This window comes from Ochotona curzoniae, unplaced genomic scaffold (genome assembly GCF_017591425.1).
Source record: "Ochotona curzoniae isolate NIBS_2020 unplaced genomic scaffold, NIBS_Ocur_1.0 contig_4797, whole genome shotgun sequence".
Classification (NCBI taxonomy): domain Eukaryota; kingdom Metazoa; phylum Chordata; class Mammalia; order Lagomorpha; family Ochotonidae; genus Ochotona; species Ochotona curzoniae.
In genome coordinates this window covers 107,399-126,362 of record NW_024466390.1, presented here as the reverse complement: position 1 = coordinate 126,362, position 18,964 = coordinate 107,399, and the positions used below count along the sequence as shown (strand labels likewise).

The 18,964-nt window shown below is 43.9% G+C and overlaps 2 protein-coding genes across 11 annotated transcripts in view; both read left to right on the top strand.

Moving 5' to 3' along the window:
• The window catches only part of ABCB10 (ATP binding cassette subfamily B member 10), a 36,174-nt gene extending 30,379 nt beyond the window's left edge, over positions 1-5,795 (top strand). For 8 of the 9 annotated variants that reach the window (XM_040988070.1, XM_040988068.1, XM_040988067.1 and 5 more), the window contains 3 exons: positions 943-986; positions 3,537-3,571; positions 4,326-5,795. In XM_040988070.1, coding sequence (XP_040844004.1) covers positions 943-986; positions 3,537-3,571; positions 4,326-4,557 — 311 coding nt within the window. In that variant the 3' untranslated portion in view covers positions 4,558-5,795. Of the gene's footprint in view, positions 1-942; positions 987-3,536; positions 3,572-4,325 lie in introns of those variants that run through there. The other variant, XR_005884699.1, reaches the window with a different exon arrangement.
• Positions 5,796-12,239: 6,444 nt separating this feature from the next.
• NUP133 (nucleoporin 133) overlaps positions 12,240-18,964 on the top strand; it is a 54,921-nt gene continuing 48,196 nt past the window's right edge. For both annotated transcript variants that reach the window (XM_040988061.1, XM_040988062.1), the window contains exons 1-3: positions 12,240-12,480; positions 15,251-15,369; positions 18,366-18,469. In XM_040988061.1, coding sequence (XP_040843995.1) covers positions 12,296-12,480; positions 15,251-15,369; positions 18,366-18,469 — 408 coding nt within the window. In that variant the 5' untranslated portion in view covers positions 12,240-12,295. The remainder of the gene's footprint in view (positions 12,481-15,250; positions 15,370-18,365; positions 18,470-18,964) is intronic.

The following is an 18,964-nucleotide window of genomic DNA, read 5'->3' as shown; positions in this document are numbered from 1 at the left end:
AAATCATGAAATCACATATTTCTGTTGTCAATGGATAAAGGAAAAAAAATCATCATAAATTGTAGAGAAGGGAGAGAGTTGGAAAGGGTTAATGGATTAAGGCCTCTCCTTTGTTAAGAAACCAGTCGGGCCAGCTGTAGCCCACACCCATTTCCTGTCCTGAATTTTAATCAGAGAGTAACAAGAAAAAGGGAGAGTCCCCATTTCTTGCCAGTTGTTCCTAACAGTTCCTGCATAGATTCATTGGGTGCACAAAAAGACACTTTGGCCAAGAGAGACCAGGGAAAGCCAGGGTGTCTAGTTTCAGGGGAAGAGAGGCACACCTCAGTTTCCATGAAGTATTTCTCCCAAGAGGAGGGCTGCAAGGACTGAACACGCCCTTTCACCACGTTCCTGGACTGTGGATTTGTTTTGGACTGGCAGAGTCCTGTACAACAGCAGCTCTTCCCGCCGTGGGTGTTATACAGCAGTGAGCAGTACCCTAGCGGCTTTAACTGCTCAACCTGTACCTGCCTGAGTGTGGCTTCCGCTGAGCCAGACAAGGCAAGAGAGAAGGTGGAAGTAAAAGGGACATGGAGCATTCCTCAGGGCGAGGTTGCTCAGAACTCAGTTCTGGGCCTATTTTCTCCTAGATAGTTCTACAAAACATATTCGCAGAGACCATTGGAATATGATCTTGTTTTCAGGTAAGAAAGAATTCAGACCTGAGGCAGAGTAGTGATCACCAGGTTAGCCAAATGTAACCAATACAAAGTGCACCTGATCGGCCAGGCAGGTATCTCTGGAAAAAACTGAGTGAGATACATTTGATTGACCAAGTGGGGGTGTCCTAGGAAAGGGCTTAGAATCTAGGCTTCTGTTTTACCATTCCCGCTAAGTTACCACGTGGTCTATTATCAATCATTTCTATTAAGGCCTTTTTTTCCCTTTTGTCTTTATCAGGTGGGCAGAAGCAGCGGATTGCAATTGCCCGTGCTCTGCTGAAGGTAAGCCTAAGCCATGTAGATGGGCTTTTGTGTTTTTTTGTGTGTGGGTATGCATGTTTTTCTGTGTTGTGTTAAATTAGGAGCCTTGTAATTTGTAAATTGCTAGTTTCTCTCTTTCTTTGGACAGGGAGAGTAAAGATATGATTGGCAGTTGTGATAAAACAAATTGGGGAGCCAGCACTGTAGCATAGTAAAAACTTATTGTGGTGCCAGCATCCCGTATAGGCACTCGTTCTGATCCCAGTTGCTCCACTTCCAATCCAGCCCCATCTAATGGCCTGGGAAAGCAATGAGAATGGCCGAAGTCCTTGCACACTGGACTCACGTAGGAGACCCAGAAGAAGATCTGGGTTCCCAAGCTTACACCAGCCCATTACACAATGGATAGGGGACTAATATACAGGATTTACAAAGAGGTTCAGACATCTGCATATGAGGAAGGAAACTGTAATCCTATATGTACAGCAGCACAGTCTACCAAAGCAAAGACATAGAAACAACCCAGATGTCCATAAAAAGAGGAGTGGATAAAGAAACAGTGGTATAGCTATTCCATAGAATACTACTCAGCCATTACCAAGAATGAAATTCTGCCATTTGCAACCAGATGGTCCTAACTAGAGACCATTATGCTCAGTGAAATAACTTAATCCCAAAAGGACAAACACCATTTGTTCCTTCTGATATAAGGCAACATTCGTGCAAATACAAAATCAGTAGCCCTTTAAATGCTGTTTGTGCTACATCTCATGGGTTTTGAAATTTTTGCTTTTATTTTTATTCATTTTTTTCCCTTATTAATTTCAAGGTGTGCCCAATCTTCCCCTGAAACTAGCCACCCTAGCTTTCCCTGGTCTCTCTTGGTCAAAGTGTCTTTTTTTCCTTATTAATTTCCTCCCTGACTCATACATCACACAGTAGCATCATTTGCTTCAAGAACATTTTAAATTTTTTTTCATTTCTTCAGCAACACATTGGTCATTCAGTAGCATGTTATTTAACTTCATGATAGTTTTCTATGTTTTTCCTAAGGTTGATTTTGTTTCATGGCTTTTCATTTAAGGGGATGTATAGTAACTGTGTAATAGAGACTCACATCCAGATGTGGAACCTGTAGGCTGCCATGTCAGAACAATGCGCTGAGACAGAAATGAATTTGCTCCAAGCTTCGTGCATGTGCAGTCCTGTCCCCACAAGCTTTGCCTCCCTACACAAAATGGCACCCAATGCAGCTCTGGTGATTGTCTCAGCTGTGAGATTCACCTTATTCCTGCACTGCCTGTTTGGGATCTGCTGCTCTGTCTCTACTCCTGGTTGAATGAAACAAATGAGCAGAATGCGCAGTTCTTTGGATTCACCTCCTAAGTTCGGTGAACTCCCTTTCCTACCTGGCTGCTGGTGGAGCTCAGTTCTCCGCTCACCGACCGACACTTGCGTATCTGGTCACTGCAACACCACACTGTTGTCTCCACTGCTTTTCCGTGTCTGTCAGTCTCCAGGTGTCCCTCTGCCATCGGCTGCCCTTTCCTGTTTTTAATATTCCCTCTCTTCTTCACCATGGCTAATGATTCTCTGATTAAATGTGTCCTTACCATTTGGGTTGTTTCCAGCTTTAGGATCTTAGGAATAATATAGAAATTACCTTTGTGGGGAGATGTGTATTTTAATTTCTTGTGGGCACATGGCTAGGCTAGGCAAAATGAGAATTTAAGGTATTACATATACCAGTTTACTTTTAACTCTCCCATCCCATGGCTCACTCCCCAAATGACTACAACAGTCAGGATTGGGCCAGGATCAGATCCACCCTGACCTCCCACATGGGTGGCGGGAACTGAAGTATTTGCGCCATCGTCTACCGATTCCCCAGCACATTAGCGAGGAGCTGGGTTGGAAGCAGAGTAGCTGAGTTTCAGCTGGCTTTCTGAGCAGCACCCTAACTGGCTGTGCCACAATGTCTGCCCCCTCTTTTTTTTTAAGATTTATTTATTTTTATTGGAAAGTTAGCTATACAGAGAGAAAGGGAGACAGAGAGGAAGGGAGACAGAGAGGAAGATCTTCCATCTGATGGTTCACTCCCAAAGTGACCGCAACGACTGGAGCTGAGCTGTTCTGGAGCCAGGAGCTCTTCCAGGTCTCCCACATAGGTACAGGGTCCCAAACCCTTGGACTATCCTTGACTGCTTTCCACGTCACAAACAGGGAGCTGGATGGGAAGCGGGGCCACAGGGATTACAACCTGCACCCATATGGGATCCCAGCGTGTGCAAGGCAAGGACTTTAGCCACTAGGCTACTGTGCCAGGCAACATTTTAATATATTTTAATTGCCCTTAGAGATCCTCTGCCCTCAGCAGCCACACATACTGTCTTGCCTATTGCAGACATTTCATGTACAATGAAATCAAGTAATATGTGGTTCCCTGGATCTGCCTTTTTTCACTTAGCTTAATTCCAATGTTCATGCGCATTGTAGCATCTGTAGAATTTCATTCCTTTTTACTGAAATTTTATGTTTTCTAATAAATTTATTCTTCTTTTCTTCTTTCAGAACCCCAAGATCCTTCTACTAGATGAAGCAACCAGGTGAGAATATCTTAATTAAAATGTTTTATTCTGTAGACAGAAGATCTTCCTCTCTGTTTCTCTTCTCTTTATCTTTCCAATAAAAAAAATAAATCTTTAAAAAAGTTTTACTCTGTTTGTATCACTTCAAGGTAATACAAAATGCTTTTCCCTGTTGTGCTTTAAGTGGTGGAGACTGAATAAATAGTGACATGTGCAGAGTGAGTTGTGGGTCCAGGATCCCAGTCCCTAATCACCCTGTTAGCAGCTGCTGGGTAGAATGCCTGTTCATCTACATCACTGAATTTTATATTGATTAAGTGCCAGGTGTCTTTCTTATAGTATCTTTTAGCCCAAACAGTGGAAATTTGTTTTAGGTTGGTTTGTTTGAAAAGAGAATTACAGAGAGAAAGACAGACAGAAATGTATTTTCCATCCCCTGGTTCACTGCCCAGATGGCTATAGCGGCTAGCGCTGGGTCAGGCTTCAGCCTGGGATTCCCTTTGGGTCTCCCATTTGGTGCAGGACCAGCACTGGAGCCACTGCTCTCCTAGGTGTGTTAGCAGGAAGCTGAATCAGCAGCAGAGCAGCCAGGGCTCCAGTCATTCATGGGATTTGGTATGCCTGCAAGGCGGGCAGCTGAGCTCACTGTGCTGTGATCACAGCCAAAGTTCACTGCTGATGAAGGGCCATCATGCCTATTCCAAGAAGCATAGGAATCCATGGTCTGCAGGGCACTGACATCTTCGCTTCCTTCCTTGTGTGTCTGCCCCAGTGCCCTGGATGCTGAAAATGAACACCTTGTTCAAGAAGCTCTAGACCGACTGATGGAAGGGAGGACAGTGTTGATTATTGCCCACCGTCTGTCTACCATTAAGAACGCTAACATGGTTGCTGTTCTTGACCAAGGGAAGATCATTGAATATGGGAAACATGAGGAACTGCTTTTAAAACCAGATGGGATATACAAAAAACTAATGAACAAACAAAGCTTTATTTCTACATAAAGAAGCCATTACTGGTAAACTGAATGTAAGAGACTGAATGTAAGAGTAAAACAGTATTGTGGAAAGAAAATACTTAGAAACTAAGTAATCTGTGAATTGTACTTCAAATTATTTGAAATATTTTTTCCAAAGTATGTAAAATATTTTCAAATGTATTTTGTTCTCAAGACCTTTTTGTTCAGAGTTTTAATCATAATTTTCTAAATGTCTATAGCACTGAAGTTATTTTCAGGTTTGGTACTTTCTTTTATCTTGGATATCATAATTAATATAGCATGGCACCCTACTTCCTTTTCCCTGCTGTTATGTGTTAAAGCTACTGTCAAATGACAACTTGAAAGGGAATTATCAATAAAAAGCCTACTTCTTTTAGGCCATTTTACCATTCACTGTGACCCACTGCTTGGGGTTGGTACAGTAAAAGGAAATGAAGACCTTTTATCCTGATGTGTTATGCTGATGTTCTCCTCACACATAGACAGAAGTCATCATTTTCATTTGGAGAAAGGACAATGTTTATGTTGCCTGTACTCCACGTCCTCAGATGTGTGATTGTTTAGGAATATGTGTTCCAAAGGGATGTGACAAGATTTGAAAGCCTCAGCATTTTGGGATATGAAAGCCTGATGAGTTTTATAAGCAGAAGGATGTATGTTGCCACGCACAGGAAAATTTCTATTTTCACATGTTTGTTTCTGTGAGTGCTTTTGGGAAACAAGGCTTGAAGTGCCTTGTATTATCAAGAAAAATAGCCAAAATTAATTTTACATTTTAGTTTGAAAGCATGTATTTTGACAGTTATCTTGAAAATTTCAACTTCTCAAACTAAAATGTATAGATATTTTGGTAAAACTTCTGCAACTTTGTTGATGGTAGTAATATTTTTCATCATCAAACATTTGAAGAAATCTTAGAAGTTCTTGTTACTCCATGAAATAATAAGTCTTAAGAATTTAAGAATGTGTCTTAAATGTCTTCCTGAAAAGAAGACATTAGGAACTGTTTTTCTTTGACTTATGGTTAGAATTTTGGTCACTTAAGTGTCTTGAGACTCTTAAGGCAATATGACAACCATTGAATTTGCCATTCTTCAGATTGTTAATTTGCTGTTGCCTCAATTAGGGGGAAAAAAAGTGCTGTTTCTACATTGATGATACCCAAACTATAAAGCAATTATGTTGAAGCTTTTCCATGTGTGGAGTATTCACTAGTTCCCTGAATAAATTGGCTTAAACCTACTTCATGAAAAGCATGGAGTTGCATTTTATTCTGCACATGGAGCGTATGAATGAATGACATGGACTCTGCTAAATGTAGTGTCCTTTGGCTTGCAGCACACCTGTCACAACGATTTGAACAAGCTTTCCATGCACTTTTTGGTAGAGTTTGCCATTACATTGTGGTTGTCAAAAAGCAAGCAAAGCACAAGTCCAAGGGTGAATCTGAGAAAAAGCTCTATTCCCTAGAAATATTTGCAAAATTGAATCTGATTATATTGCATTTTTAATATGTGTAACTGTGCCTTAAAATTTGTAGTACACATTATCTGTCATTTCTTGTAAAACTTTTTATTACATTCAGTGTCTTACTAGATTGTGGCTATAGAGAATCGGTAATAAAGAAAAAACTAACAGTGTGAATATAGAAACCTAGTAGTAATTGCATAAATTTCACTTCTTACCTTCTTATTAATGTCTTTTCTTATTTACAAATAAACATTGTTAATTACTTTAGAACAAGAAATAAGTATCCCGGCCCCTATCATGGCCCAGGAACTGTGTTATGAAGCTGATAATGAATGAGTAAGATAGTTGTCTGCCCTCAAGGAGCTTCTACTTCAGAAGCAGCAGCAAAACAGGTAAAATTAATAACAAGAAAGCATCTAAGTATTATACAGAATATTGCTGCTAACACTGTATTCTGGTATTGTATTCATTTCCAGAGTATTTGTTCATGTGACCACATTTGATACTTGGGCAATCCTATAAATTATGCAAATACCTGCCATCATCATTACTCCAGTGAAGAAATACATTTAGGCAAGGTTGAAGTTACTTCAGCATTGATGACATACACAATTTCAGGCAAGGAGTAGGAAAAGGAGATGTTAGAAATAGAAAGGGGCAAGCCTTCAGTACTGGGTTGATCATCTCAGCTTGTATCAGACATGCATGGGGAGTCACTGGAGAAAATGTGTGTTCTTGTAAGCATTTAGGAAATAAGCACAAGGGGACATGTACATCTGTGCCATGCTATGTGTGAGAGTAAAGTTCCACTTTGCAAGGCGCCACTTTGCAGTATGCCTCACAGGTTCATGTTTGTATGCAAAGTCTCCCTGATCTTGGATCTGGCAGGTTTCCAAGAAATAAACCCATGTTGAAACCATTGTAGGTCAAACCCCTGTCAGTAGACTTTTATAAAGTAGGGCTCCATTTTGGGAAACTTTAAAAAAGGGGGGGGGGGGGGAATAGTCAATTGAAAAATAAACGAAACATATAAACCTTCCAAAACATTAAGTGCTACAAATGAAAAACATTTATCAAAACTACGTTGTCAGTGTTTTTCTGCATGAGGCATCATGGAGTTTTCCCGGCTGTGTCTGTCCATTTCTGTCCATTGAGTTCATTCAACAGTTACTGAGCCCTTGTTGAGTTAGAGCCTATGTTAGGTGCTAGCTGAACCTTCTCCAGAAAGCTAGTGCAGAGTCAGTAAGCTACCACCTGCTGCCCATTTCTGTGTAGCCTGCAAGCTAAACTAATGGTTGGAGGGGAAAATGTACAGAATGTTTCACAATATATTTAAGAAAACTATGAAGTTTAAATTTCAGTGTCCACAAGTAAACTAGGAATTGTCAATGGCTGCTCTTGCCCTAACCAGTTCAAGGAGAGGAGGTTATGACAGATCATCTGACCTTCAAACTGAGGCATCTGACAAAGTTTGGTGAACCAAGAGCTACTAAAAAAGCAAATAAATGAAAAGTGCAGTTTGTAAAGATTGAAGGGCTTCTAAACCACATATTTATAGCCTTTTCAAAAAGCTTCATTGTCAATTAAATGAGGATTAGAAGAATACCCTGAAAATACATGGTTGTGGATAATTTCCATGCTGTTCTTCATTTTCTGCTTTTCCACCCTAATATCTTAATCATCACCTTGCTGAGAATGGGATTCAAACAATGCTACATCTGCAAGGAATAATTCGGGAAGCTTTACCTGAGAGTGCAGAGGCCCTGCCCAAGGAAGCCCCCGTTAGTTATTCCTCACCTGGAAAATATTCTGTCAACCCCCATATACCCTTTCCTTGGGTAATCCAGAGCCCCATCTACCCCACTCCCCCTCTAGCACATACTCCCAGGGTTGTCTTCCAGCAGAGCACATCAGCCCCTTCCCATGTATCTAAAAAAACAGGCAACCATGTTGACACACTGGTATAGTTAACACAAATCTGGCATTAACCAGGCACGCCCACCAACTATTGGCTGCTTTTGTCCCAGGAGTGTAATACTTGCCTAAGTAAAAGGCAACCTAGGCAGTTGGCTATAACTGGGGGATTGAGCTTTCACATATGTGCCAATGTTATGGCAGCATAAAAGTAAAACATCACCATTTGTGAGGTCAAGGCATTTTATTTTTTTTTTAAGATTTATATTGATTTTTATTGGAAAGGCAGATATACAGAAAGGAGGAGAGAAAGAGAGGAAGATCTTCCACCCAATGGTTCATTCCCTAAGCGGCCACAATGGCTAGTAATGAGCCAATCAGGAGCCCCTTCTGGGTCTCCCACATGGGTAAGGCATTTTATTTATTTACTTAGGTTTCCTTGAGAGAGCAAGAGCACTATCTTCTGTTGGTTCACTCCCCAAATGCTCACAACAGCTGGGGCTGGCCAGGCCAAAAGCAGGAACTCCATGCAGATCTCCCACATGGGAGGCAGGGACCCAAGCACGTGAGCCAGCACCTGCTGCCTCCCAGGGCATGATGAGCACATTTCAAAAGGGAAAAAACAAAGATGCAAAACAAAAAGTTTCAAACATTAAATCCCCTACAACCACAGTCTCTGCAACCTCATAAACAAATAATAATTAAAAGCGTATCACTAATATTAATAAAATTACCCTATAACTCCTCTATTCACAAAATTATAAAAGTGACCAAAACAGCTATATTTTCCATGCTCTAAAGAGTTGCAAGGACAGACTGACCTTTAGGGTCACAATAACTATATTTTTTGTCATAGCAGTTTCAGTTTATACTCCCATCACATCCATTAATTTGTAAGATTCTTATCAAGCCATTTCCCAGAAGACATGCTACATGTCTGGGCCAGATTCCAGGGCAATGGGTAGGCACACAATAAGGTGTCCAGAAAGAGCATGGGCTTAATTGTACTCTTGTGTATAAAGACCCACTCGCCAAAACATTATCAGTAACATCAACTCCCAAACTCACATCAATTGCAAAAACCATCTCACAGGGGGCAAATAACAATGCCTCAATAGATTATAGGATTCTTAGCGGTGTGCTTTAGTGTCCATACAAAAGGGGATAAGACTGCATTGACGTGAGTGGAGAGACATCCGCTGGGCCTTGCCATATAGCTGGAAGCTCCTCTAGGCCCTGCCAACAGGGGAGCTGTTCTCTTCACACCTTCGTGTCATCCACACCTACTGCACGGACCCCAGCTTGCCTCCTCTTTCCTGGAGCCTCTTTTCAACAGGATCCCACAGGCCTCTGCTGTCCCAGCTCCTCCACTGGGTGTATTCCAACAGGAGACCTTCTCTCTCTACTTCTGTTAAAAAAAAAAAAAAATCTGCCTTTCAAATAAAAAAGCTTTAAAATAAAATGCCAGAGTCCAGCTCCAGCTGGGTTCGGAACTTGCGAAGGGTGCGTGCATGAGGCGCAAAGAGGAAAGAAAGACAGACCACTAGGATTTCATGATCATAATGGACAATGCACGAAAGCTGTCCGCTTTATTTACACAAAATCAGTCAAACTCTGGCTCAGACTTTTTACTTTACGTCATGGTCAAGTAGGTATTTCTAAAGATAATTCTGCCATATGGGATACAGGGCGTGCAAGGCGAGAACCTTAACCACTTGCGCCACTGTGCCGGGACCCCTAGAAGGCCCTTTTGTAAGACATTATTATTGACACTAACCTCCAAGCTCACTTTGAGTAAAAGGCCAGCCTCACAGTAGCAAACAATGCCTGGATGGATTAGAATTCTTCCGCAGGGTGGTCCGGTGTCCATGCAAAAGAAGGTGGAGCTGCATTCAGGTGGTTGTAGAGACGTCCGTGGGGCCCTGCCAAACAGCGGGAAGTTCCCTGGGGCCCTGCCTGCAATGGAACAATACTCTTCACACCTTCGTGTCCCCCACATCCACTGCACGGACCCCAACGATAAAAGACTAGGGGCACAAAAGGATAATGGGATATCTACTCCTATAGAAGCTTTTCACTGAGAAGGCAGCAATGAACTAGAACTGGATGTGTGAGGGCCAAGGGGGAAGAAAGGGTACTTTAGGTGATTTGTGCAAGGGTACTAGAGTGGGGTTTTATAATACTTCCAATGTTCAGTGTACTGCTGGGAACAATACAAGTCCAGAAAAGCTAAAGATTTACTCACATATTTCAAAGGGAAAGCGAAATAGAGGAAAGATAGAAGAATCTTCTGCTGGGGTCCGTGCAGTAGTTGTGGGGGACATGAGGAGGTGAAGAGTGTTCCATTGCAGGCAGGGCCGCAAGGAATTTCCCGCAGGGCCCACCCGGCGGATGTCTCTACAACCACCTGAATGCAACTCCACCTTCTTTTGCATGGACACTGGACCACCCTGCGGAAGAATTCTAATCCATCCTGGCATTTGCTACTGCGAGGTTAACCTTTCACTCAGCCTGAACTTGGAGGTCAATGTCTTGCAAATGGGGCCCTTTTGTCATTCCTATTATCTTAACTGTCTCCATTGAACCTATGCTAATCAAGGGACCTGTATTTAGGCTTTTATTCTTTCCTTGACCTTTAAGTTCTCCTTTTCTTTGTGATACAAGATTGAGTTGTAGGATAAGAATCCTAGCAGGAACTTCTATTGTTTCTAAGTAAAACTAATGGCAGAATTATCCTTAGAAATATCCATTTGTTCATGACGTAAAAAGTCTGAGCCAGAGTTTGACTGATTTTGTATAAATAAAGCGGACAGCTTTTGTGCATCGTCCATTATGATCATCAAGTCCTAGTGGTCCATCTCTTTCTTTCCTCTTTGCGCCTCATGCACGCACCCTTCGCGAGTTCCGAACTCAGCTGGAGCTGGACTCTGGCAATCTTCCGTTTGCTAGTTTACTCTCCAATAGCTAGGGCAGGCACCTATCCCCCACCCCCAACACACACACACCAGGGAGATCAGGAGCCAGGAACTCCTTCCTGGTCTCCCACATGAGTGACAGAGGCCTGAGTACTTGGGCCATCTCCTATTGCCTTACCACGAACATTGGCAGGGAGCTAGATCAGGAGTAGCTGGGCCTTAACTGTCACTCCCCTATGGGATGCCAGTGTTGCAACCTGGAGGATTAATCCACTGCACATGCCCTAGCCATCCAGGATTAAATAACCACCTATTTGGAAAAGGAAATTTAGGGCCCAGCCTGATAGCCTAGTGACTAAATCCTCGCTTTGCGTGTGGCAGGATCCCACAGGGGTGCCAGTTTGTGTCCCAGGGGCCCCACTTTCCATCTAGCTCCCTGCTTGTGGCCTGGGAAAGCAGTGGAGGTCAGCCCAAGGCCTTAGGACCCTGCACTTGCGTGGGAAACCTGGAAGAGGCTCCTGGATCCTGGCTTTGGATCAGCTCAGTTCCGGCTGTTGGAGCCACTTTGGGAGTGAATCAACAGATGGAAGATCTTTCTCTCCGAATCTTTTTCTCTCTGTGAATAAATTTTTTAAAAAGGAATTTAGCATATAACCTGTGATCAATGTACATGGCTACGAGCAAGTCGGCCTGGCTTCACTGTGTTGACACCGCAAAACGCTGTCTCCCCACCTCCACCCCAAAGGGGTTATACAGTTGACCCAGTAAGGAAGGAGGGCAGACCTTTAATGTACAGGAGCCACAGGGTCACAGGGCACAACTCTAGCTAGGGCCGGGCTACTTTTCACTCTCGGCAGTTTGACCAACCTTATCCAAACCGGACAGGCGGTAGTGGGTTAGGGGAAAGGAAATCATGAATTTAGCCTTTATAAAGAGGATTGTGAAGAGCTCGCAGACATAGGCAGGGCGATAGGGGATGGCCACGAGGGAGATCACGGGGGACTAGAATTTGGATCTGGATTTGAGAAATGGCAAATCTGGAGAACGATATAACCCTGAATGTGAAACCAGAGTCGCGGAATTTCTCCTGGACTGCTTAACGCGTTCCGTTTCCCAAGACGCTCAGGAACCACCTCGTTCAAGGTGCACGAAGGTCAGTGCCACCGAGAGCAGTCAGGAAGGCGCTTGGCCGTCCACCTCCACGCTCCTGTGAAGCTCGAAACCCCACACGCTTGGAATCGAGGTCTCCATAGCCCAACGGCGACTCTCTCGGGACAGCGGAACAAGGCCGCCCGAAAGCCCCGGACTTGTGCCTGACGTCATCGGCGCGCGCCGCGGCGCGGTGTGTTGACGCCATCACCAGGCGACTCCTCCCGCCTCTTGGGTGTTCAAGATTCGGGCGGTAGTTGCACTAGTGTTTCGCGGCTGGCACTAACTCGTGCCATGTTCTCGGCCGGTGCTTCTCCGCGGACCCCGGCTGCGGGGTCCCGAAGGGGCCCGTTGCCTGCAGCTGGGCTGGGCTCCACGCCGCGGGCGGCCAGCCGGCGGGGCCTGGCAGCGCTGGGCTCCGCCGTCAGCTCGCCCGCGCTCTTCTCCCCCGTCGGCCGGCGGAGCTCGCTCAGCTCGCGGTGAGTGATCGCCCTGCTGGGCTGCTGGGCTGCTGGGTTCTCGGGGTGGCAGGAGGCCCCCTGCGGTCGGGTTTCTGGAAACCTGGGGACTGGGAGCAGCCAGGGGTCCGGGGGAGTGGAGGGGAGACGCGGAGTAGCGGGGAACAGAGCTTCCGTACTGTTGGTTGTTTCAGCTCCCCGTGATTAACTTATACGTTCAGGAGAAACTGGGGCTTGTTCGGTTCCATAAAAGTTTCCGTTTGATTAGATGACATTTACCAGGAATAATTCCGTTTCGGAAGGGTCTCTGTGTTGAGGGCCAGCGCAGCAGGTACGTCCAAAGCATTAGTCTCTTACAATTTAGGGTTAGTAAGACTCCCAGTTAGTCTAAATGAGGCTTTCCAGTCTTAATACATCATGAGGGCTTTTAAGTTTCAATATTCTCAAAAGTACACTTTACCAAAAAAATTGTTTCTGTCATTCCGTCTGACATTTCTGGATGACTGCATGCATGTAAGCATATGAAATTTTGGAGAGAATGCAGCGAGGCTGCAAGACTGCTATGAGCGTTGTGACTTGCAGAGGATAAAAACACAGAATTTGGGGTTTGCCCCTCAGGCAGGGTCCCTGTGACCCCAGCCCAGCGGTCTCATCCTAACAGGAACAGTAGTAGAAATAGGGATGTTGCTAGGGTTGCCAGGGATCCTTCGAGTTATCCACAGAAGCTGCTGACGCTAAAAACAGCATTTTCCTGCCAAGCAGAGAAGATACAGGCATAGGCAAGGAAAACTCAAACATCGGGAGACGCCAGAGTCACAGTGTGGAGTCTTCTAGAATCTCCGGGAAAGTTGCCCACAGCTGTCCACAGGAGTTAGGTTTCTTGGTGTTTTTTTTGTTTTTTGTGGTTTTTTTTTTTTTTTTTAAGATTTTATCTACTTTAAAAGCAGAGTTCGGGCGAGACAAAGGAAGAGGTTTTCCATCCTTGGTTCACGTGCCAAATAACTGCGATGGCCCGAGCTGAAGCCAGGAATCAGGAGCTCCTTGTGCATTCCTCACTAAGGTGCAAAGGCCTAAGCGCTTGCACCATCTTCCTTTGCATTCCCATCAAGATAAGCACTTAGAAAAGCATTAAAACTTTTTATTGGAAAGTCAGATATACAAAGAGGAAGGAAGAGAGACAGAGAAGTTGTTCTTCTGTCCATTGATTCATTCCCCAAGCAGCTCCAACGACTGGAGCTGATGCTGATCTGAAGCTGGGAACCTGGGGCTTCTTCTGAGTTTCCCATGCGAGTGCAGGGTCCCAAGGCTTTGGGCTGTCCTCTACAGCTTTCCCAGGCCACAAGCAGGGAGCTGGATGGGAAGTGGGGCCTCTGGGATACATACTGGTGCTAATACAGGATCCTAGAGCATGGAAGGGGAGGACTTCAGCCGCTAGGCTACCGCACCAGTTCCAGATAAGCATTTTTAAAGAATGCAACTCAAGGATACAGTACATTTTTTAAGTTGTAGTTACAGAGAGGGAGACAGGGATCTTCTACCCACTGGTTCACTCCTCAGATTTCAACAGCCATAGCTGAACCAGTCCAAAGCTGGGAGCCAGGAGTTTCTGTCGGGGCTTCATTAGGATGCAGAGGCCCAACCACACATGTGGGATACTGGTGGTGGCTTTACCCACCACACCATAAGCCAGTTTTTTTTTTCTTTTTTGCACCTCATACTGTTTACCACACATCTCTTTATTGTGTAAATATACACATTAAAATTGGCATTTTTAAAAAATAATTTTTTTCTTCTCTTTTTAAAAAAAATTTTATATCATTTTATGACACAGTTTCATAGGCTCTGGGATTTCCCCACCTCCTCCCCAAACCCTCCCCCCATATTGAATTCCTCCATATTGTTAAGTAGTACAGTTCATAACCAGTCATGATTCCTTCATTGCGGGTATGGACCATGCAGAGTCCAGCATCTTACTGTCCAGATAAATTCAACAGTTTCATTGGGAGACCTACTTTCATCCTTGATGTGAAAGTAGAGCTGGTAGAATATCACCTCCTCCAATGAGATGTCACTACACAACTTCAGCAATAGGAAGAAACATCGAAATTAACAGCATGCTTAACCAGTATATACTGCAAAGTTTAAATTGTGGCTTAGTTTTCCCTCCAAAATGCTGTATCAGTTAATGGCTGTTAATGCTAAATAAGGTGTAACTACATAGAAACTTTTTAAATAAATTTTATTTATTTATTTTTTAAAGATTTATTTATTTTTATTGGAAAGTCAGATATACAGAGAGGAAGATCTTTCGTCTGATGGTACACTCCCCCAAGTGACCACAACGGTTGGGACTGAGCCAATCCGAAGCCAGGAGCCAGAAGCTTCTTTCGGGTCTCCCATGCGGGTGCAGGGTCCCAAGGTTTTGGGCTGTCCTTCACCACTTTCCCAGGCCACAAGCAGGGAGCTGGATGGGAAGTAGGGCTGTTGGGATTAGAACTGGTGCCCATATGGGATCCTGGGCATGCAAGGTGAGGACCTTAGCCACTACACTATCGCGCCGGGCCCTGCATAGAAACTTTGATGTTAAGTTTGTACTCAGGTGTTATATATGATGAATGTTAATGTTGATCCTTCCACTGTTCCTGTGCCACTCTGATTTAGGTTAAATTAAAAAACATGTTAGCTTGGGAAAAAAAAGTTTATAACAGCTGGTTGTGTATATACTAAAATTGGAATTTTTTTAAATGCGGAATTTGATATAAGTGGAATATTGTGGTTTTTTTTTCTCTAGAGGAACACCTACCCGAATATTGTCCCACCATTCCATCTCTGAGACCGTGAACTATGATGTGAAGGCGTTTGGATCCTCACTGCCTGTTAAAGTCATGGAAGCACTCACCGTGGCTGAAGGTAGGCGGCATCTGTGTGCTTGTCTGCATCAGCAAGCAGGGTCTGGCATGGAGATGGACGTTCCTGTCCTCCTGGTATACTTGTACTTCTGTAGATAGAGACCAGCAGCCTGTCTAGGCATTCACGTGTGATTGAGATATATCATTCAAGAAGGAAGCAGTGCGAGTCCCTTCTCCAACACAGACAAATTAGGTCTTTAGAAGTTTTGTATATGCAGTAGTCAGCCAAATATCGAAAATGGGTCAAATATATGAAGTTTAACTTAGAAAAAAAAAGTAGTATCGTGCATTATTTGGCAGTAAAATTGATGCGTACCTCCATTTCTGGTCCTATGGTGCTGTGTCTACCCCAAGGGCTCTCTGCACATTTTCATGATGTGACCAGTCTGCTGTGCCTTTAAAGATTCTGTTGGCAGAGAATGTAGCAGCTAGGAGATGTAAGAATATAAGTTTAGAAAGGCAGCATTAAGGGGCTGGTGCCATGGCTTTACAGGCTAACCCACGTCAAGTGTCAGTATTCTTTATGGGCGCCAGTGCGTGTCCCAGCTGCTCCACTTCCTATTTAGCTCCCTGCTTAGCCCTAGGGAAGCAGCAGAGGATGGCCCAAAACCTTGGAACCCTGCAATGACATGGGAGACCCAGACGAGGCTCCTGACTTCAGATCGGCCCAGCTCCATTTGTTGCAGCCATTTGTACAGTGAACCAATTGATAGAAAATATTTCTGTCTCTTCTCTGTAAATCTGCCTTTCTAATTAAAAAAATCAAATTAAATTGAATTAAAAAGCAACTTTAAGGAGCGAGGAGTAACACACTGTGTTTAGCTACCACTTGAGCCACTGACATCTCATATCAGAGTAAGTCCTGGCTATCCCACTTCCTATTAATGTACCCCAGCTGCATGAAAGAGGACCCAAGTGCTTGGATCCCTGCTATACGTGTGGAAGACTCAGCTGACTCACTATTGTAGCCATTTGGGGAGTGAACCTGTAGATGGAATATTTCTCTGTGTTTTCATTTTGCTCTGACACTGCAAAAAAGGGATGAAGGAGGAAAGGAAGAGAAAAAGGAAAAGAAAGGAAGAAAGGGATCTGGCGTGATGGCCCAAAGGCTAAATCCTCACCTTGCATGTGCCAGGATCCCATGTGGCTGCTGGTTTGTGTACTGGTTGCTCCAGTTCCCATCTAGCTCCCTGCTGTGACCTGGGAAAGCAGTTGAGAACGGCACAAGTGCTTGTGCCTCTGCACCCACGTGGGATACCAGGGCGAAGCTCTGAGCTCCTGGCTTCAGCCTGGACCAGCCCTGTTGCAGCCATCTGGGGAGAAACCAGAGGATGGAAATCAGTCTTTTTCCTCTTGATCCTGTCATTCCCTCTGTGTTATTATTGTATCCTCTCTGTATTCCCATTTAAAAGGCAGATTTCTCTGTAACTCTGCCTTTCAAATGGGAAAATATATATATACACATATATTATAGAAAAATTATATATATGTAAAAGCTTAAAAGCATTAGGATCTGGGCCCTTACCTTGCATGCGACAGGATCCCATGTGGGCACCAGTTCTAATCCCGATGGTCCCACTTCCCATCCAGCTCCCCATTTGAGGCCTGGGAAAGTGGTGAAGGACAGCCCAAAACCTTGGGACCCTGCACCCGCATGGGAGACCTGGAAGAGGCACTGGGCTCCTGGCTTCGGATTGGCAGCAGCTCCAGCCATTGTGGCCGCTTGAGGAGTGAATCGACGGACAGAAAATCTTTCTCTGTGTTCTCCTCCTCTCTGTATATCTGATTTTCCAATAAAAATAAAATAAATACAAAAAAAAAAAAACAACAGTATTAGGATCTGTGAACAGAATAGGTGTCAAGCGGAAGAATTCTTTGCTGCATGGAAAACTACCAAGTGCTGTGTACAGTCAGACCCCAAGGACTCACCTGACAAGGATCTAGAGTTCCTGGTTTCCTGTCAAGCTCCTGAGTACTTACTAAGAGGGAAAATAAGTTAAACGAAAAGTGTGGTAGAGCTCGCATGTAAAAGAAAGAGGCTAGGCCTTATCATGTGATCCTGCACAGAGGCTGTGTTTATGTCAAATTAATGACTATTCAACCTAAACCCAAGATAAACCTTTTTGCCTTCAGATGTGTGTCTAAAGTAATTATTGAAGTTAAATAGATAACTGTTATCTGTTTGGGATGTTGATAATTCTTAGATATTCCAAAGTAGGTTTTTTTGTATATTAACATTTCTTGTATCTGACATTTACATTTTGGTGAAGCATGTGATAATAATAGATTTCAGCCTATGGGATCGGCACTCTGGCTTTAAGCTGTGGCCTGCAGCCTAGGCATCTTGGTTAAGTCCTGGCTGCTCCATTTTTTTTTTTAAAGATTTATTTTTATTATTATTTTTTTATTGGAAAGGTGGATATACAGAGAGGAGAGACAGAGAGGAAGATCTTCTGTCTGATGATTCACTCCCCAAGTGAGCTCAATGGCTGATGCTATGCCGATCCGAAGCCAGGAGACTCTTCCGGGTCTCCCACGTGGGTGCAGGGTCCCAAAGCTTTGGGCCGTCCTCGACTGCTTTCCCGGGCCACAGGCGGGGAGCTGGAAGGGAAGTGGGGCTGCCGGGGATAGAACCGGCACCCATATGGGATCCCGGGTGTGCAAGGCGAGGACCTTAACCACTTGCGCCACCCTGCCGGGCCCCTGGCTGCTCCATTTTTAATCTGACTCCTTGCTTATGCACCTGCGAAAGCAATGGCAGGTGACTCAAGTCCCTAGGCCCTTGCCAACCGCATAGAAGACCCAAAAGAAACTCTGGGTTCTTGGCTCTGGCCCAGCCCTGATTATTGTAGCCATTTTGAGAATGAGTCATCAGATGGAAAAATCTCTCCCTGTAATTATGCCTTTCAAATAAATAAATAGTTTTTTTTTTTTTTGATGTAAAAGTTTTAACAGCTTGTTCCATTCCCACTTTAAACACCTCTTGTTTTTCTTTAGTTGATGATCAGCTGAGTGTTCATATAGATGAAGGTGGATGGGCATGTCTGGTCTGCAAGGACAAACTGATTATTTGGAAGATTTCTCTGTTACCTATTACCAAGGTAATGACTCTGGAAAGTGCTTCAAGGAGATGGAAGACAGGGCTATCAGCTGCTGCTTTGCCTTCATTGTCTGCTCATGACGATAGTCATGGATTGACATTTCATAGTGTGAAATGCTGGGCATGCATACGTGCTTGTGTGTTAAGGGAAAAAAATTCTTCCCTTTGGTAATTTTTAAACATGATCCACATTGTTTACATTGAATAGAATTGGAGACATTGACATTTTAATTAGCCTAATACTGAGCAGTCTGCTGAATGGAATCATAGACTAAATATAAGCCACAAGTTTGCTTGCTTTTGGGGAAGAAAAAACTGTTTTGTCAGTTGTACTGAATAATACTTAAACAAACTGGGAAAATTTATATCAATTGTAAGCTTAATTTATAGTTGTAAACTTCAAGCAGGATTATCATTTGTGTGGTTTTTTTGGCTGGGGGGAGCCTCATTTCTTTTTGTCACAGCCTGGGCATGTTCTCTTGTAGCACCATTACTT